The sequence below is a fragment of the Choristoneura fumiferana genome, chromosome 7 (genome assembly GCF_025370935.1).
Source record: "Choristoneura fumiferana chromosome 7, NRCan_CFum_1, whole genome shotgun sequence".
Lineage (NCBI taxonomy): Eukaryota > Metazoa > Arthropoda > Insecta > Lepidoptera > Tortricidae > Choristoneura > Choristoneura fumiferana.
Window position 1 is genome coordinate 7,399,114 of NC_133478.1, and position 21,195 is coordinate 7,420,308.

A 21,195-nucleotide genomic window follows, 5' to 3' on the forward strand; every position below is an offset into this window, starting at 1 on the left:
ATAGCAACAGTGGAAACAATTGTTCACCTACTATGTATTTTTTATCGTTCACGCATTACTATTATATATATTTTTTTAGTTTTATTGATCTATTTTGATTGCTTTGATTGATTTTTAGTTTAATATAAAAAAAAAGGGTAGAAACTTATTTGTTTGTGGCTGTTTACACCTGATTGCATTGGTCTTAGACGAAGATTTTACTGTCAGGCTGTGATACAAACACAGGCCTAACACATTTGCACACTTGACAAGCATGGTATTTTTAGGGTTCCGTAGTCAACTAGGAACCCTTATTTTACCTGTTTCTACTGTAGGTAAATATTAATACACTGACTGACCAACTTTTCTGTAAATCAGAGCAAACAATGCTGCTCTTTATGCGAACGGCATTATAACGTTTTCAATTCATACATAAGTTGGTCACTCTGTAGTCTATTCTCAAAGTGTCATTTAAATGATAAAGTTAACAACTTCATATTTTAAACCGTATTTTATCGCAGCTGCTTGCCTGTGGTGGCGGTTTTGACATATTGGAACTTTTTAATTAGTTTAACAAGTACCTGGGCGACCGAGCTTTGCTCTTGCTAAAACTCGATAGTAAGCGTTTTCCCAGTGATAAGACCAAGCTAGATCGATTTGTCATCCCCGAAAACCCCCACGTTACTTTGTTGGAGCCGTTTCCGAGATCCTGATTATATATTTATATATATACAAGAATTTCTCGTTTAAAGGTATTAGATAAATCTAGACGATCTAGACTACCACGCCGTTTCTGCTTTATGGATGACTTTGGCTTTTATGCTCAATGCTTTAAACGCCAACAATTTTATATTATTGTTGCAGAAGTGGTTCAATATCGGTAAGTGAAACGTAATAAACGGTTTTATTATTAATGCCCTTATGAGCTACAAATCTAACTTGTAAATTTTGTATTTAACATTATAACCTCTTCGGTAAGTAGGTAATCATGAATTGGAAGAAGCACAAATTTAAAAAAAATGGCAAAGTAAAAAGCACTAGTGCGCAAAAATGAACCTTGCACAAGCTAAACAGCCAAAAAAGAGCACTTTTTGAGCAACTGTATTGAAAAAAACGTTTCCTTCAAGTAAAATGAGTTTACTAATAATGAGTTCTACTTTAGGGCCCATTCATTTTTTGCGTCATAATGATTTTCCTTGCTAGGTAATGCGATATTGCCTAGGAAGGAAAATCATTATGACGCTAACTTTGAGAACGTTCTTACATAGATCAGGAATCAACCGGTTCGATAGTACTTTGTGCTATATGGTGTAATCAAATTGATATAATTTAAAATGATGTTTAATTTTATTCCCGCTGCGTAGTATTATTATTAAATAGCCTGTCACCGATGTCTTCCCCTAAAGTAATTGAGATTTTAATAAGAATGCGTACACTCGACGCTCTGAATGTTACGATGCACACCTGACAGGTGTAGATTTATTTTACACCTGTTTCTACTGAAACTATGAAGTAGGCTACTAACGTCTTTTCTCAAATTATTACTTAATGATAATTAAATATTTTACCGTAGTTTATCGGAGCTCTTTGCCTGTGGTTGGTGGCTTCCATATAAATATTTGAAACTTTACGTGGTTTTGTATAACAATGTCGGAGTCTCTTTTAAATGGAATTAATTTAGACAAAGTGCTGGACAGATTTAATATTTTCGGTCGTTACCACGCGATCTCCGCTGTATGTATTACTTTGTCTTTCATATACAATGCCATCAAAGTTACCAATTACATATTTGTTGCAGAAGATATCCGATATAGGTAAGTCAAATTCACAAAAGATAAAATAAGAAAATTACATACGTCTAGTAATTATTTAGTGATTGTTATAACGCTTTCATTATGTATCATGTGGTATTTTGGAATAAATGATAGTAAAGTCAGTAATTTGATTTAAAGTGCAGACTACTTTAACAATGGAAACAATTTTCTATCAGTTTGAAGTCGGTAAAAATGAAAATTTTACAATATTTTGTTAAAAAAAAAACAAATGACCGCAGTGAACATATATTTCCAAAAAAAAGCATTGGTTGTAGTATGTAGTCATTACGTATTTGTGAGAAAAAGGAAAATCGTGCATTATCATCTCCTATCACAAGTTTTTTTTTTACATTATAATGAACTTTTTATATTACTATTTAGAAATCACAGTACAAAAATGCAAAGTTGCATTGTAGTTGTTTTACGGCAAAACTTTATAAAGTTCTGTTCTCAGATGTGCTGATATCAATGACACTCGTGGAGTCGCAAAAGAATCTTGGAACGTTAGCAAGGTAGACGATACGACAACGTTATGTGGAGTCGCAGAAACGTGTACGCAATGGATTTACGACAACCCAGATAGTTTTGTTGCAGAGGTAACAAAAGTCAAAGAAAATGCTTTAGATTTAGACCATGCGAGAACTTGCATGCAAGTTTCACAACATTGCGGTATTTGTTTGATCAACTGAATTCATTGTCCTTCAAGTCTGCATTGTAATGCAACAATTGCATGGTCTAAATGGGGCTATATTGTCAAAGCAATACTTGCCTTTTAGTTTCAGTTAGCCTGCCAAGATTGGAAGAGAACTTTAGTGGGGACCGTACACAATTTTGGATACATGATCGGCCTTATTATAATTGGACCACTTTCAGATAAGTAAGACAATATTTGTTTAAGTCCTTTTAAATTTCATTATACTTTTGTATATGCAATACGTAATTGTTTATTTTTAAATTGCTCTACAAAATTTTACGTCTTCACATTCTTTTGGAATATTTCAGGACGTTATTTGGGGTAGTTCGACATACGGTTAAACATCGATCAATGTATGGAAATATTTGTTAACCACAATAAAAAATTTGGAAAACATTTACATACTATGTTCAATCAAAACTACCTACACTACCCACAAAAATATTTCGGAATAATTTGAAGAAATTCATTTCATGAATGTTTATTTAAAGAACTACTGTAGTTCTGTTCAAACTAATGTTCAAAATAACCTCCATAAAAATTATCTTCTTAAAAAATATAATAATACTTTTGCAAAATTTATGCAGTTTTATCTTCTTTAACTTATTAACTAACGTGCATCATAGTACACTAAAGGGCAACACACACAGAGAGCGGGCGCGGGTCGTGCGCGGGCCCGCGACGGGCGTATTTGCATGGCGGTATATGGACGCCTTCACACAGAACGCGGGCGCGGGCGCGGGTCGTGCGCGGGCCCGCGCCCGTCGCCCGTCGTCACAAACAGCGCGAGCCGAGCGCAGTGTTACCAACTCTCAAAAATATTTATCCCTAAGGCTTAAGTTAAAAACCCCTAAAACTCGTTTTTAATGAAAATGTTCACTTTAAATTTGAATATTTCGCAAAAAAAATACTGAATCGAAAAATCGTCTTAGTAACCCCCTAATGCTTTTAATTTAAAAGACCCTACACTATAGGGTTGGATGAGAAACTATCTATGGGAGGTACCCAAAAAAATTTTTTTTTTTAATTTTTACCATTTTGTTGGGATAGTTTTCATAATAAGTATATCTATGTAAAATTACAGCTTTGAAGCATTGATAGTCCCTGAGCAAAGCCGCGGACGGACAGATAGACTGACAGACAGACAGACATGGTGAAACTATAAGGGTTCCGTTTTTTCCATTTTGGCTACGGAACCCTAAAAACTGTATTCATGCGCAGTAGCTGGTTCATTTAGGCGAGAATAAAATTTATTTATTTTATTTTTTTTAATTAATTGGTAGGTACTACAGAAAAATCTGTTATTTTTTCCATTGACTAGTATAAGCTTATTCCTTTCTATAAAAAAAAATCAGCCACTTTTAAAAATTTCATCCATCGCCCATCATTCCATAAATTGGATTTAATTAAGTAAGTAAATAAAGTTTGACCTTGGTGCGCAAGCGCGTTTGTCGTTTTCCACATATATCTCGCGGCACTGTATAATTCTGTGTCGAGTTGACAAAAATGTCGTATCTATTATTGGTTCTAGAACTGTTTTAATTTGTACTCCAAAAGTCGCCAGATACCTAAACCATTTCTGTCGTCAAAACTTTTTTGCGGTCGCTATGATTTAAGCAAAAGTCGTCACTTCTAGGGACTAAGTCACTAAACTGGCAACATTGATAGCCGCCGCGGGCCCGTCGCGGGTCCGACCCGCTCTCTGTGTGAATACAACGAACCGCGCGGCTCCCGCGGCGGACACGACCCGACCCGCGCACGCTTTCTGTGTGTGTTGCCCTTTAGTCTCAGCTGATCTTAAAATAAACTTTTCACCTCAGCACCTCAAACAGGCAGGTTTTGCTATGAGAAATCAGTGAGCAAAATTGCATTTTGCTCACTCCGTGAGACAAAGTAACTTTTTAATTATTTTTTAAATGCTGAGTACAGTGTTGGGTCTACTCACTGAATTCCAAATATTTGAACTTTACTTTGATCTGTCATTTCACTTCAACTCGAAAAAAGCAAGAGATAGGATCAAATTTGTCGATTACAAACATAAATTAAATTTTTGGTATTAAAAATATATCGGAATATTTCCAAAATGTAAATTTTCCCGATCTTTTAATAAAGTATGCAACCTCGTTGCACGAAAGCCGCTTCTCTTGTTTTTTTTTTTATAAAAGAATTCCGTATACTGCCTCTACAGTATATTTATTATTTGTTAAATTCAATGATTTTTTAACAAATCTATTTATGTTTATGTAATAGAAATCTTAATAAAAATCATATTTAAAGGTTTAATTGTTCAACCTTTTCAATTACCCCGAGATGAGGCTTTTTGCAGTATTAAAAAATAAGTGTGACATTAGTACAAGAAGTTAAGATTGCATGTTATGAGTATGCGATTTCTATTGTAGCTACTGGACTCTTTTTATGGTTTTAAATGTAATTATTACATTTGATAATAATCGGATTCTATTTAAAAAAATGTGTTTGTTTTGTAAACAGGTGGGTATATGTGGTTTTATTCTTATGTTACATTTAAATTATGTTCTCGCTGCTGAGGTGAAAAATTGTATGTGTCACACGAGACCAAAGTTTTTTTGCATCTCGTGTATTTCAATCCCTTGCTGATCTCAGGATTCTAACCTAGAATCACTCGCTAACGCTCGTGATTCAATTATAGAATCCTTCGCTTACTCGGGATTCAAAATCAACACTCGCAACAAAAAACAACTTTGCTCTCTTGTTGCACAAATAACTATTGTTTCGTTGCCTTTGTACATTACGTGACTTTAATATAGTAGTTTTTAGTGTAAATCTCCTGCTGTTTTGTTTCAGATTCGGAAGGAAACCCTTAGCTATCTTAGCTGGAGTTACGAGTGGGGTCTGTGGACTTGCAAAAAGTTTCGCCAGCACTTATTGGATTTACATAGTATTTGAGTTCTTGGAAGCAGCATTCGGTGAAATTCACTCACCGTTATTTATGCTAGGTAAGAGCTCCGTCATGATTTTACCTGAAGAACAGAGAACATAAGATTAATTTAATATAAGCACTAACAGGTCTTAATAGCGTCTTTTAATACGAGCTGCACTTACAGAAATGAAAATAGAACAAAATTAAAAAAAAACAACAACTATAGACAAATTGAAATACTTACTCTACCGAGCTGTAAACGATAACTAATGTATAGTCCATTCAGGATAACATTGGACTCTAGAAGGTCACAGAAGCAGGGGTTCTAAACATTTTTTTGTGAAGTCGTATCGTAATAATTATGTTGATGATGATGATGAATAAAAGAAGTAATAAGATAAAGTTAGAATTTTGTTTACTTTTTATGTAGATTAATACATAATGTATTTACAAAATAACACAATATGAATACGTAGTTTGCTACATAATATTAATTCGATTCGTATTTAATAACTGTGTTGCGTGGGCTCATCCGCTCTCATCCCCTGTTTAAAAATATGCTATTAAGTTCAAGCTATTTTCCATTCCAAATTTCATCAAATTTGGTGCAGTGTTTTAGTTGTGAAAAGTTATCTATTCGTATATGCTTACAGGTCATCACATTTTGATTCAAACTGGCAATTAAAAACTATAAATAATGTACAGAATATTTCTTGAGTTAACAATATTATAAACGTTCCGTTTCTTGCAGAATGTTCTTTACCTCTGCCTCTTTAGGTATTTTATAGGAAGACGTTTCTGTTAACAAAACAGGTTTTTTTTTTATTGTTCTTAAATTATGATATGAAAAATAGCAAAGTTAATCTCACTGATATTCATTATAATTGCGAAAGTTTGTAAGACTGTATGTTTGTTTGTTACCTACCTCTTCACGTCTTAACCGCTGAACCGATTCAGGTGAAATTCGGTATACAGGTAGTACATGTCTCGGGGAAGAACATAGAATAGTTTTTATCCCGGAAAATTGCTGAGTTCCTGCGGGATAGCAATAAACGAATTCTACGTGAACGGAGTCGCGGGCAACAGTTAGTTAATGAATATTGACGTCTTCGATATTTTAATTAGAAATAAGTTTAGACCGTATACTAAAAAAATGCAATTTATTAAATGACTTCCTAAAGCGTACACTATAAAGAGCCTATTTTCCTTCTGTCCATTCCTATACTGAACAGACTTGTAGTAAAAATAGCTCTGCGAATCGAAATAAAACGATTATAAAATCTACCAAGACCTAATCTATCATTTTTTCAGCTATAGAAATGGTTTCGACCAAATCTCGAGTTAAGTATACAATGATATGTACTTTGGGATTTCCTATTGGCGGGGTTCTCTTCCCTTTAATTTACTGGTTGATTTCTTACTGGAGAACATTCTTAAGAGTATTGTATGCATCAGGACTTCTCTTCATATTAGCATTTTTTTTTCTGGACGAAAGTCCAAGGTGGCATTTAACCAAAGGACACATAGAAGCAGCGGTGAAAATTTTAAATAAAGCTGCTAAAATTAACAAAGTAGAAATAGAAGAGAGCTTAGAAATGCTTACCTATGAAAAAGACGACAGCTCGAATTTTACGACGGCAATAACAGACACATTCAAATCCAGAGCCTTATTGAAATCATGTTTAGCTTGCATGGTTTGGTGGATCGTTGCAGTGTTTGCGAACTATGGATTATCAATAAATTCAGTATCTTTGAATGGAGATAAATATGTGAATTATGCCCTTTCGGCTGCAGTGCAAGTTCCGAGCTTTGTAATCACGACATGTTTAATGGATAAGTTTAATAGAAAAGTGGTATTGATGTGGTCATTCGTGGCTTGCGGGGTGCTTTGTGTAAGCCAGCCGTTCATACCAAATAGTAAGTACAAAAAGAACATATCATTTATTATTGTAGTGTTTAGAGGTAGGCAATTGATTCTTCTCTTTGGCAGCTGTCTCACCGCCGGCGAGGAAACGATTGGCTATCGACTATTTTCTCACTCAAGAAACGAACAAAAGATATAAGATCCTGTGTGAGTAAAAGAGACACATATATTAATAGTCGATCGCTGGCGGTTCACAATGCCGGCGAGAACTCGCTCTTGGGCCAATCAACTATTTTACCAATGCGTTATCAAAATTGTCTCTGGCGTTACCAAAAAATCGTACTTACAACAAGATATTTCACGGTTTAATAGCTTACATAAATTACAGAAAAAACATGTTTACTTACAAAAAATCTGCAATTGTTTGAAAAATGTCGCGGACAGATTAGTGTCGGTAAAAAAGTTGATTGGCCCTCTTACATCTTTTGTCGCAGCGACAAGAGCTATAAAACTAGCTCAGCGATACTCGCTCAGCGCTGTTAGCTTGGCGGCCGCCCGGCTCGAGCGAGTGGAGCGAGTAATCGCCCGTCGTGCTCGAACACTCGCTTTTCACTGCTCGCCCACTCGTTTCTAGTTACTCGCTCTGCTCGCTTTTCGCTTATCGTCGACGGTGGGACAAGTGCCTTTACTTGCATAAAAATTAGTCTATCTACATACATATATCGTAGTAACTACCTTTCGCAAGACAAAACAATAGACGTAGCCTAACAAGACATAATAATTTCAGATCTCTTCTGGCTTTCCATATTGATGTACATGATGGGCAAACTAATTTCCTGCATGTTCAGCGAAGTCATTTATTTTTTCACTTCTGAACTATTTCCTACTTACACGAGGAACTCTATGCACGCGCTCTGCTCATCTGTCGGGCGGATTGGTGGTATAGCAGCACCATTAACTCCATTATTGGTAAATATTAAGGAGCTACCTATAGTTTGGAATCGTATCTTCTACTTCTGCACTACAGATAGAATTATAAGTCAAACGGCTATCGTTTCTCCAATCTTTTGTCTCCATTTTTGTCTACCGAATTTTAAAAATTAGAATACTTACTTAATTTTGTTTCATTTTTTTAAACATTGTCTGAAAAAACACTTATTTCGTTATGGCGTGAAAGATCTAACATATACGAAATCTACATATTTGGATTCATCTTTGACGTCCCTAAAAACTGGTCGAGGGTTTTCATTTGAAACTAATTAACACACAAGTTATTGCCAGAAAACCAGTTTTTTGGCCTAAAATTGTTCAATTTTGATGCCAAATATCTCGAAGACAATGAGCTTTGAAGTAAATATGGGATACCATATTGCTTAAAGCCGTTGTTGTTAATATAATAAGCTACAAAAAATATTAGAAAACTAAGGAATTCAGATCGAAAGTCATTGGGGCATGGGATCCCCTTCATCCCAGCCTATATACGTCCCACTGCAGGGCACAGGCCTCCCCTCAGAATGAGAGGGCTTGGGCAGTAGTTCCCACGCGGGCCCAGTGCGGATTGGGAACTTCACACATACCATTGAATTGCTTCGCAGGTTTGTGCAGGTTTCTTCACGATGTTTTCCTTTACCGTAAAGCTCGTGGTAAATTTCAAATGTAATTCCGCACATGAATTTCGAAAAACTCAGAGGTGCGAGCCGGGGTTTGAACCCACGACCCTCTGCTTGAGAGGCCATATGTCAAACCACTCGGCCACCACGGCTTGTCCACTCGGCCGCCACGGCTTGTCCACTCGGCCACCACGGCTTGTACCACCACGGATTCCCTTAAACGTCAACAATTTTGGACAACTTATTGTAAATGAATAATTAGAAATAGCTGAGTAGCTAAGATGTAATGTCATGACTGAAAATTAACTTTGCCTCTTTTTAATGTATGTATGTGTGTGTGTGTGTGTGTGTGTGTTGTTTAATCCATAAAATACCTTTGTAGGGGTGTTCAATCAAAAATAACTCAACCATCTTCTGAAATATTCAGGAATAATTTAAAGACACCCGGTATGTGGATAAATGTTGTTTGACATCCAAAGTACAAGTTTTGCTATTTGAAGGCCATACTTAGGTCATAGTGTGATCAATCTTTTCATATTCTATAACATTTTCAGATGGTTTACTGGCCTGGATTGCCTACACTGTTATTTGGCGTAGCGTCTCTGATAGGAGGACTCGTGACTATTATTGTGCCTGAAACAGGCAAAAAGCCTCTACCAGACACAGTTTTACAGGCCGAAGCTTTGAGTAACACCCGACAAAATGATTTCGAAGAAAGGCAAACTTCTTCTCGTATAATGGATTAAAACACTTTTTTTTAAATAATTCACTGTTTACGTTAGACATATATTTATTGTTAGATTTTTACATTTGTTTGGACTTTACTGATTTGGCAGAAGTTTGAAATCCATAATATACTTTGTCCTTATTGTAAATGTCAAATTTTATAATAACTGGTTGTTATGATCTCTTGCCATGATAACGTTTGTCCTAACGTAAATGCCATAATATTGTTTATCCTAATATTGAATATCCTAATGCTTATTTGCTCTATTTTCTTAAGTACTAATGATCATTTGTCCTAATAGTCACATATCCTAATACTGGTTGCCGTTATCATCTATGTAGTAACATAAATTCTTAATCATAATAATAATCCTACTTGTAATATAAATCCCGTCCCGTGTGGTGTCGGGTTAGAATTACACCTCTCCATTTCTTCCGTGGATGACGTAAGAGGCGACTGAGGATATACTCGTAGGTTTAGGTATACCGTAGGCGACAGGCTAGCAACCTGCCACTATTGTACCGTTTTTCTCAAACTTAAAACCTAAAATTGCGAAAAGTGTCTCCGAAGCGGTAACGTTTCGTGTGCTCTGCCTATCCCAAGGCTCGCAAGGTGCGGTTTGCCGACGCCTACTCTAGTATGGCATTGAATATTTTGGTTTTCTATATTATGACTCGTAAGTTTTATGTCTTACTAAATTAATACAAAGGGATTTAGAGCATTAGGTATTCTGTATGAATGTAGGCATCCTGTATTGTTCATGTTGGCAAATAAATTAATCTTCTTTCTTCTTCTTAGGCAAAGTAATTTATGGATTATGATTTTATGATCATTAGGACGTAGGAACATGATTTATGGCAAATGAATGATATGTCAAAAGTGTTTATAGCAAAAGTGGTATGTGATTTTTGGACAAACGATATCATGGATTAGAAGGAGACCCTTTTTACCGTACTTACTAAGTTTGGATGTAATCGAGCTAGCGGCTAAAAGATAAGTACCGCTTAGGATTTTTTTTTTAATATATTTCTAAAGGACAACTTAAGTGCAAACTAAAGTTGTTACATTATATTCCATTACTTATTTGATTTAATAAGTAATAACTTGAATAGAATTGCTCATAAAACTCATTATTGTCAGTTTTAATACCAACGCTCCAGTACCTTATACATGTTAATAGAATTTTAATAAATAATGTTATTTGTAAAACAATAAGCATCATGTAAAGCAATAGTCTTCTCCTTTCTTATTGTAAAAATGAATTTTTCATTTCAAACAAAACAAACTTATTCTGAAAGTAAAATAACTAAAAATAGTTATTTTACTCGAAAATACAAACTGAGACATGGATGCACAGAAAAACCAGAAAAAGAGACCAGCGCTGGGAATCGAACCCAGGTCCTCAGCAATCCGTGCTGCGTGCTATAACCCCTACACCACCGCTGGACAGTTATTTTACTTTCAGATTAAGTTTGTTATAGAACTTCTTAATTTATTAGGGTAATTTAAGTGTGAAGTTAGCGGCTAAATGCTAAAGTCGAATGTTTGCAATCAATCTGCCGCCAACTATAGGCCGCTTACTTTATAACGATGGTTATGTTCCATTCAAATTTATACCTTATCACACTAAGACATAATACAAATTTTAATGGTTTTACGTTATAATTCTTCACCTATAGACTAGTGTGTGTTTAGGTGTTGTCTTGTTACCATTTAATGGCAGTTTACAGCAGGTATTTACCTGAGCTGGGCAGTGCACTATTTAAATTTGCAATGATTTTTTGCAATAATGTCTCAGCCTCTATTAGACAAGGTTTATCTGGATGATGTGTTAGTTAACTTCAGTGTTTATGGTCGCTATCATGCCGTCACCGCCGTGTGGATTACTTTGGCTATGATATACTCCGGAATTATATTCAATAACCACGTTTTTGTAACAGAAGCGGTCCAATACAGGCAAGTACTTTTAGTTAAAACAACATGATAGCCTTGTATTTTGGCCTACGCGCGAATTGTGTAATAAAGTATAATGTATAAAAACATTCCCTTATCAGATGTGTTGATAACCACGATGCTCGGAATAATGGCAGTGCATTATTTAAGGTCAGCAATGCACATGATGCGCTGTCGTGGTGTACGAACCCTGAGCTATGCACCCAATGGGTTTATGATAACCCGAATAGTTTTGCCGCTGAGGTAAGCCAAACTTTACTTGGTTAACGTGAATATTTTTAAAGCAATAGGTACATGCACAGTATAATACAATACAATGGCTCTTTAATGAACAGAATATAGTAAATCACACTGATAGGTAAAGTGGTCCCAACGGAAGACCAGTGTTGTTCATACAAAACATTTTTGTAACAACGTTCCTGTAACTTTTTTTTCTGAAATCTGAAATGTTTATTTACTAAATTACAGTTCAGAACTCAGTGTCCGTGTTTTTTTTTTGTATTTTTTCTATTTTTTACAAGCTTTTAAGTTAAATAACTTGCAATGTTCGTATGTATGTAAGTAACCCGAAATTTAAAAATATGCAAACCATTTTTCAACCACTTCCTGGACTCCGATTTTCCTTTAATTTTTTTAGACTAAACGAAAATACACCGAGATACAGGCAACCTTATCGCTTAGTTATAATATTTCACAAGCCTTTATACTGATTGTCTTTTCAGTTTCAGCTAGCTTGTCAAGATTGGAAGAGAACATTAGTTGGTTCAGCACATAACTTTGGATACATGGTTGGCCTTCTTATTGTTGGACCACTTTCAGACAAGTAAGTAGGTACTTGTTCCTCTTAAGTGTCAAGGGAGGTTGCCCTTCAACAGCTCCTTCATAGACCTTAACATTTTTTTTTATTTCAAAGACTAAACGGTAACAGTGTGTTTTACAGTGACTAGACTTGGAATCAATTGTATGATGAAAACCATTTACAGGACGTTCAGTCAAACATACGCACGCATAGCATTATAATTAATAATGTTCTGATTTTTTTTTTAGATTGGGAAGGAAACCCTTAATAATCATAATTGGACTAATAGGTGCGGCGTGTGGACTAGCAAAGAGTTTCGTCAACTTTTACTGGTTTTACGTCCTATTAGAGTTCTTAGAAGCAGCAATCGGCGATCCCAGCTCACCATTATACATGTTATGTACGAACAAATCGTAAAAATTGGGTTTCATGATCAAGTATGGTAATGTACTAACTATATTAAATAGTTCTTGGTGGTGTTTCGTTTACGTTTGTGAATCTATTTTGCAATTTCAAAAAGCCAATTAATAAAAAAATCATTTACTTTTCAGCAATAGAATTGGTAGCCACCAAATCGCGAGTAAAGTATACCACCGCGTGTAAAATAGGGCTTTCCATTGGTGGGATTATATTCCCTTTAATGTACTGGCTAATCTCCTACTGGCGAACCTTCTTAAAAACGTTGTATGCACCACCGCTACTCTTTATATGTGCAATATACTACTTAGACGAAAGTCCAAGATGGCTTCTAAGTAAAGGAAACACAGAAGCAGCAGTGAAGATTATTGATAATGCATCGAAAATGAATAAAATTGAAATAAAAGAGAATTTAGCCATGCTTTCATATGAAGAAGACGCAAGCTTGGACTTTAAGACTGTACTAGTGGCCACTTTGAAATCAAGAACTCTTTTGAAAACATTTTTTGCTTGCGTTACATGGTGGATTACTTCGACTTTTGTGAGCCATGGATTGTCAATAAATTCGGTGTTTTTGAAAGGGAATAAATTCATCAACTATGCCCTAGCATCTGTTGTGGAAATACCAGGCAACATCTTCGCGGCATATTTAATGGATAAGTTTAATAGGAAATTACCATTGATATTTTCATTTGTGGCTTGTGCAGTACTTTGTGCTGTACAGCCGTTCATACCTAATGGTAATTTTGCACATTTTGTCAATAATGCACATTTCAATACAATGCTTTAGTGCGCTCGAAAAAAACCTGAGTATAGCAACTTTGCTACCTTGACGATACTGCAGTTTTGATTACTGCTTTTTATGATGTTTTTAATGCTGGATGTTGTTCTTATTTTTTCTTGTGTTTGGATACCTAGTTCATGCTCACTCACTTCATCAATAGATTTTGAGAAAAACGCTGTGATATACAGAAATTCGGACATGTTTTCAAATATTATACCTTTTGTGGTCCAGATTCTTATGAATGAATCGCTAAACATAACTTAATTTTCAGATCTTCTGTGGCTTACTATTTCGATATACATGGTCGGTAAGCTGGTATCTACCACGTTCTTTACGATCACGTATATTTTCACTTCTGAGCTGTTCCCTACGTACACCAGGAACTCTATGCACGCACTCTGTTCGTCTGTGGGGCGGATTGGAGGTCTAGCAGCACCACAAACTCCATTATTGGTACCGTATACAATCATATTGACAAATGCTTATTTTTTTACACGCGTACTATCACAATCACGACCGATCGTAAAATCCGCCAGATCACGAAATTCCTAGGCACATTGTGATATGCCTGGCCAACTTTTAGGCATATCATGAAATGGCCCCATTTCACGATATGCCTAGGAATTTCGTGATCTGGCGGATTTTACGATCGGCCGCCGACATACACACTGTTTGAAAAAAGAGATGGTGAAAACGATTGTGAACACGCGTTAGACTCTAAGCTATTACCACGCCAAACGATGAAAATAAGGATTATCAACACAAAAATATGTTTTTTTTTCATTCTAAATAACAGTTTCACTTGAAACTAAAAACATGATCATAACTATTTATTTTGTGTATTTTTTTTTAATGAACAAAACCAATTTGCTTGCTAAGTTCAGTAAGTTTTGAATTCAGTTCATTTATTTGTATTTTCGTAAAGTAATGCAGGAATGAGTGATGTAATGAACAACTGATCGAATGAGATGATGGAATTAGGTAGATGAAGTGAATGAAAGACGAGGTGAAAGACCAAAGACGTGCGCGAATGAAGACGGAGTAATTTAGCTCCATCCATCCATCCCAGCCTATATACGTCCCACTGCTGAGCACAGGCCTCCTCTCAGAACAAGAGGGCTTGGGCCATAGTTCCCACGCGGGCTCAGTGCGGATTGGGAACTTCACACGCACCATTGAATTGCTCGCAGGTTTGTGCAGATTTCCTCACGATGTTTTCCTCAAATATCAAATGTAATTCCGCACATGAATTTCGAAAAACTCAGAGGTGCGAGCCGGGGTTTGAACCCACGACCCTCTGCTTGAGAGGCGATAGGTCAAACCTCTAGGCCACCACGTGATTTAGCTAATAATAATATTTTGTGTTTATACTTTTGATTCGATAAATTATTTTAAAACCTTTATGTTTTTCAGAGAGTCTACTGGTCGGGTTTGTCTACGGTTTTATTTAGCGTGGTTTCGCTCATAGCAGGACTTGTGACGATCCTCGTGCCAGATACAGGCGACAAATCGCTCCCTGACACAGTGCTACAGGCCGAAGCGTTGAGTTATACCAAAACTGATGTCCAGTTAGAGGAAAATCGCGCTGGAATCGCAAGGAAAAATTGTAATGAAGCCTAACGAGGGAAAAACTGTTGTGAACCAGTTCTGGTTTGGTTTGATTCTCGAAGGACGTTTTCCGATATTAAAATGTTGACCATATTTTTTTTTTATTATTCTTACAACTACATTTTTTGTATAGGTATTGCGTAAAGCCACTGTAAGGTTTAAATCTCGCATTAACTGCTGACCTTGGGTTGAAAATTGGTACCTCTACACACGTTAGTCGGTGACCCAAAAAAAGATGTGTATAGGTAACGTAAATAAATTAATTTTAAACGCGGGGCCCCGTTTGGGGAATTGGGGTAAATTAGAAAAATAATGCAATTGACATATCACACTCACGTTAAGAATATGGGCTTGTGGTGAGAATCTCGAATTTTATGGTTTTGAAGTTATATAAGAAAATAGGCAAGAATTTATTTATTTCCGATATTACTTAATGAACCTAAAATTACGTAAGTGCAGAAAATAATTTTATAGATTTATTTCAAATTTCCTTATCCATTAGCGCCTGTTAAAACTCGTGTTTCTAAGCATTATTTGTCATTTGATAATACCTTGATATTTTTGTCTTCGCAGGAGACAGAAAAAATAAATTATCTATTGGTATTGTAATAATTATTATGTACATATACATATAGTAACTCTCAGAGGTTTTAGAAGTTTTTTGAATTAAGTGGTTTATACGGAGGGCTATAGCGTTAGTTTGTTCATTTGTTTGCTGCCGTTCTTGAGGTATCTACGGTGGTACAAAAGTCATAGTTAAGTATCTGTCCTCGATTATCTTTTAATAGTAAAATAATTACTAAGCCCGCGTTTACATGACTTGTTGCAATGTATTTTTTTGCAGGAGCTTGACTTTTTTGTAACTGCTATGCAAAAAAAAACAAACCTATATAATTACCTGTATATTTCCGAAAAGTAGATGTCTTCTACTTTGCTCTCGTTTCTGATTAAAAATACTCCAATTGCAAATACTTCAGAGCGGTGTGAACAGGAATACAATGGATTCCAATACATCCTGAGCAGACTGATTTGTTAGACGCCACCCTATTCAGACGCATTTTGCACATGCATTTTAAACAGAATGTTCAATTTTTCACCAAGGAACTTCTGAAAAATTATGCGAGCCTTAAGCTAATATAGTTTAACATTCAGTTTTAATTAAAAAAATACGATGGTGTTGTTTACAACGTTTATGAAGGGATCAATAAACGCTCTACTTGTATAACTAGTTTTACGTCAGTCAGACGGTTAAGTTTAACACCCAATAGACAGCAATTATGTGATATTCGAGGGTAGTCTAAGAGTCGCGAGATGATGACAGGGGCCACGTCTGTAATAGTCCTCCAGACCGTTATAAATAAGGACGCAAGCCAAGGGGTTAGTATTGTTTCCTTAACGGGCCGTCTTATGACCCTCTTAATTAATTTGAAACTTTCTGTGGTCTCCTGTGGCGTGCAATTTGAATAATAGCACGGATAGGGTGCTCAAGCTTAATTTTAATTGCAAATATTTATGTAAAATGAGCCCTAAGGCGATGCCTCTCAGAATGCAAGAGATGATATATTGGTCGGAAAATTTTAAACGTTTTCGGAATTCGAGGCGTCGATGCAGCTTAAAACAAACGACGGAGATTTAAGTATGAATCCGATCTTAATAATAAATCAGAATTGTGTGACAATGCTTTGTAACTTGAGTAATCACGTAACCACGAAGTTGAGACATTTATTCAAAACGAGATATTTCAAGTTTGAGTAGGTATATTTACAAATAGATCAATAAGGTATTAGTTGAGTATTTAGAAGTAGACAATTGAAATTTATGGCAGTATCTAAGGAGCCATACATTGTGAGATGCGGTACTAACTAACACGTTTAGCCATCTGTAAAGGAAACCTCAGACGAGACGCAGACTGCTCCATCACATCACTAACGGTTATAGAAGTAGTTAATAATGTTTTGCCATCGTATTTTAACGGAAAATTTCGTATTCGTTTCGTTTCGTTCTCTCGCTTTCTTAACTAGCTTACTGAAGTTTACTGAAGCTGATTGATATGATGAAGCCAAGGTAAATATGAACTTATCCTACAAAATACCATGGAAAAACATCATTCACTAATTAGATATGTAACGCAGTAACGACTTTACCCTAATTCATAAAGGATCTAAGTACATCCTACTAATATTATAAATGTGAAAGCTTGTGAGTGAGTGAGTTTGTGAGTGAGTAAGTATGTTTGTTACTTCTTCACGCTGAAACGGCTGAACGGATTTGGATGAAATTTGGCAAAAAGTTAGTTTATAATCTGGATTAAAACATAGGATACTTTTTATCTCGATATTCCCACGGGATAGGGTCAAAATTTTGAAATAACAACGGCTGGGCTTAGAGTCATGATATTTGGTATGTAGGTAGCTGGACATCTAGAATAACACATAGGCTACTTTTTATCCCGATATTCCCACGGGATAGGGATAAAATCTCGAAATAACAACCGCTGGGCTTAGAGTCATGAAATTTGGCATGGTTGTTTTAAATTTAACGTCAATGATAACCACGATGTAATTTTAGAGAATTCCCACGGGAATTTAATAAAATCCCGGAATTTCAATTCAACTGCTGTATCTAATGATTTACGCGTGCGAAGCCGCGGGTAAACGCTAATAACTTAAAAAGAGTAGGTATGCTCCAAGCCTATCATAAACTACACCGCCATAAATTGATGAAACATGAAACTCAATTTTTACCTACGAATAGAGGAAATTAAAAAATATTATGTGTTCAATTAACTTTAAGATACCAACCATGTCCTAAAGGCCGAAGCGGGTAATAAAATGAATGAATGAAATGAATCTCGTTCGTGTTAAAGGAAACATAAATTGACTTTCCGTAATATTAAAACCCGTTCTGATAAATGGAGTAACAATATTATAAATTATAGAACTCACTTCAATTGTAGCAAAAAAAGTAACGAGACGTGTCTGCTAAAAATATACAATCATGATGAACATCGTCCCAATAATTTTACCGGCGAACTGCAGTGACCTACTTACTACAGTATCAATGAACTCAAACACAAAATTAACACAGTCACGTCAAAACCAACACAATACTTCACTGATTCTAAAGTTAACAATCTCACACTTAAAGTAGATAAAACAAACAGAAGTTTCATAGGACACAGAGAACATGCTATGGGACGCAAGCACGGTATACGACTGAACTAAACAATTTCAAAAGATTTCAAAGGAATTTCGCACGGCACGCGGTTTCAATCCGCCACTGTCGAGTAATTAGACGCAGCTATTAACAAAGTTAAACATCCTACCGAAGAGTATTCTAACACGTTGCATTAGAAGCTGTATTCAGATCGTTTAGTTGTTGTTTTAATATTCCATCATCGTAAAGATGAGAGCGTGCGACTCACGGGAACACACGCAATGTCTAGCGATGTACTGGTGCGTTTTAAAATAAATACGCGCGCTTTGCGACCTTAATGCGAACACCGGGTGTCGATCGACAGCCGTACAGGCAGATAAATGCGATACTGAAACAATGATTGGGAAGATTTATTGCTGCGCCGGAAATATTTACGTGAGTAGTAAACGAGTAAAGAAAACAATTTACAATAAATTTAAAAACCATGTACATCGCATAGTAGTTACTTACACGTTTGAAAGTGGCAAAGATGCATAGATGTAAAAATCACCTAATAATCACCTCATTGAATTTGCAGGAACGATACGAATCACGCAACTTAGCTATAAGCTAGTACATTCACAAACTTCGACAATAAAGTGTGCACAAAATGGTGAATTAATGGTTTTAGTGGCAATAAAACAGAAATACGAGGTGAATGGTATCGATCAAGCGTCATATGGCAGCAGTGATGTGCCCGGCGGTTGGGGCCAGGTGCCGGCGCCCTCGCATATTCACCCAACCATGACAACCGCAGAACTGTATGGCTTTCGAATACTATTATATTAATAAGGAAAGTAGGAAATATAGCATTACATGCGGCTGCACGTGACTACCGAATAGTTTTGGTAATTGGCCAACCGATTTCTTCACGGCCTGATAGAACACAATCGAACCATGTCTGGAGAAAATTGGAAAGCGAAATCTATAACTGTATTGTAACGTAAATTACGTTCTGTAACAACTCAATCAAATTACTGAATTGAAACGTACTCGTACGAGTACAATGTCATAATCTAATAAAAGGTTGTAAAAAAAACAACAAACGTATTGAAATACCTTCGTTAAGCATAATTCTAAATTAAACAAGCTCTGTGCATGGAAAATGTGCTGTTTAAAGTACGCTGTTGAGAAAAACCTTAGCAAATATTCAAACAAAGGCTAGTATGCGTGCGCTGAATAATGATGTGAACAATGGATTACAAAATACAGGCAACGGTCAGTGCTCCGACACCTAGCAATGTCGAATATTTAATATCACAAATTACCTTAACACTCTCAATGACCAACATTTTACTGGTTACCTAAAAGATAACCACGTATTGTGTATCTAATATCTAAAATATTGTAATTAAGGGTAGAGTTCAAGTAGTTAGACCATGTCAACCGGTAGTTAACCTTACAAAACAACTGACTGCAATAGCAGACGTTCTGCTAAATATGACAGAAATAACCCATACAATAATATGATTAATTTGTCCGATGCAAAACTAATTTTCTTTACTAATTTTAACTGCCGGTGTAAGTTGTATAGATTTTTGAACTTCACTATTATAGCAGCAGATGCTTTTAAAATATAGTCACGCACTGAAAAGACCAACATCTTATTTAAAAAATGTTGTGCCCTAGGGACTACGTGAGAGTGTGAGCCACACGAAGAAACTACTCTAGCGACAGTTTTACGAACTTCAGAGAAGAATAATCGCCCATCGTGCAAGCTGTTTCTGGAAAATTGAATTTCTGGCTGATATATTTGCTGTCTTTAAAATTACGTGCTTGACAATAACTGAAGAGATGTCGTATCCGTATAAGCCAGTACCTACCTGGTTAAGAATAATTTTCTGCACTGTATTCTATCTTACTAATATTGCAAATGAGAACGTTTATGGAGATATTGGGATCTTTGTTACTCGATATGTGCATGCACTATGTAAGTTCAAACACAAATCACTGTATTGTTTATGAATTAATATTGAATAGATAATACAATAATGGCTCGCCGGATTTAAGCGAAATTTGCCACACAGACAGTCCATAATCTGAATTAACATGCTTACGTTGAAGCATATGTAAATGCAATCTAAAACCTTAATTCATACGCAATAAATTTTCATTTTATTTCATAATAGTTTTATTACGAAAAATTGCATAGTTTCCGCGGTATTTAAACGAATTCTTTGCAGAAAAAGTCGCAGTCACACTTATATTATGAATGAGAAAATTTATGAAGATTGTTGTATGTTTGGATGTTTGTTAATCATCACCAGTCATCATCATCACCTAAACGGTTTGATGGATTTAAATGGAATGTGGCACACAGATAATTTATAATCTAGATCAACGCAAAGGATAGTTCTTATATCGAAAAATTGCACAGTTCCCGCATAATTCTTCCTTCAAAGACACTTTGTACAAAAATCCTCGCAAATAAATCGCAATTTTGTTACAATTAGCTCAATCTGGGATGGAACATATCACAATTGTTTTAGAGGATGTTTTTTAAGCAGACTACCATCAATGCTAAGTTTGGAACAATAACAGTCGACGGAGGTGAAATTTAAAGGAACAGACGTAATGTCATGCAAGTTTTAAACCGACACTAGGAACGAGCATGCACGATTTCCCAGTTTACACGTTCAGTAAAATTTGACAATGCACATTACATTGCGGGGTGGTGGAGCTACCAAGTTATGAGTGTTCGATCGAGCGCTGCAATGTAAAGCCTACTTGGACTAATTTTGTTTGGGGATAACTGGGCTTAAATGCTGCAAGTCGCACGTAGGGATGTCTGAACTGTAAGTGCTGGCTGAATATTTTACGAGCTGCTGGAGATCATACCGAAATAGATGATT

General features: G+C 35.8%; 3 protein-coding genes across 14 annotated transcripts in view; 2 read left to right on the forward strand and 1 right to left on the reverse strand.

Annotated features, from left to right (window-relative positions):
- Positions 1 to 21,195, reverse strand: part of spri (Src homology 2 domain-containing protein sprint) — a 269,173-nt gene that overhangs the window by 89,402 nt on the left and 158,576 nt on the right. The gene's annotated exons all lie outside the window — the stretch shown is intronic.
- On the forward strand, positions 1,568 to 10,651 carry LOC141429606 (organic cation transporter-like protein). 3 transcript variants are annotated; one of them, XM_074090005.1, is made up of 7 exons: positions 1,568 to 1,793; positions 2,236 to 2,389; positions 2,576 to 2,670; positions 5,311 to 5,462; positions 6,698 to 7,303; positions 8,038 to 8,219; positions 9,415 to 10,651. In XM_074090005.1, exons 1-7 carry the CDS (start codon positions 1,627 to 1,629, stop codon positions 9,604 to 9,606), a joined length of 1,548 nt encoding a protein of 515 aa, XP_073946106.1. In that variant the 5' UTR covers positions 1,568 to 1,626; the 3' UTR covers positions 9,607 to 10,651. The 3 variants fall into 3 exon arrangements, with proteins under 3 accessions (XP_073946106.1, XP_073946104.1, XP_073946107.1); XM_074090003.1 differs by having other exon boundaries at positions 1,569 to 1,793; positions 2,570 to 2,670; XM_074090006.1 differs by having other exon boundaries at positions 1,570 to 1,793; positions 2,248 to 2,389; positions 2,570 to 2,670; positions 9,415 to 9,606.
- Positions 11,371 to 15,241, forward strand: LOC141429603 (solute carrier family 22 member 1-like). 2 transcript variants are annotated; one of them, XM_074089999.1, is made up of 7 exons: positions 11,371 to 11,543; positions 11,642 to 11,783; positions 12,263 to 12,363; positions 12,588 to 12,739; positions 12,891 to 13,496; positions 13,812 to 13,993; positions 14,954 to 15,241. In XM_074089999.1, exons 1-7 carry the CDS (start codon positions 11,377 to 11,379, stop codon positions 15,158 to 15,160), a joined length of 1,557 nt encoding a protein of 518 aa, XP_073946100.1. In that variant the 5' UTR covers positions 11,371 to 11,376; the 3' UTR covers positions 15,161 to 15,241. The 2 variants fall into 2 exon arrangements, with proteins under 2 accessions (XP_073946100.1, XP_073946101.1); XM_074090000.1 differs by lacking the exon at positions 12,891 to 13,496.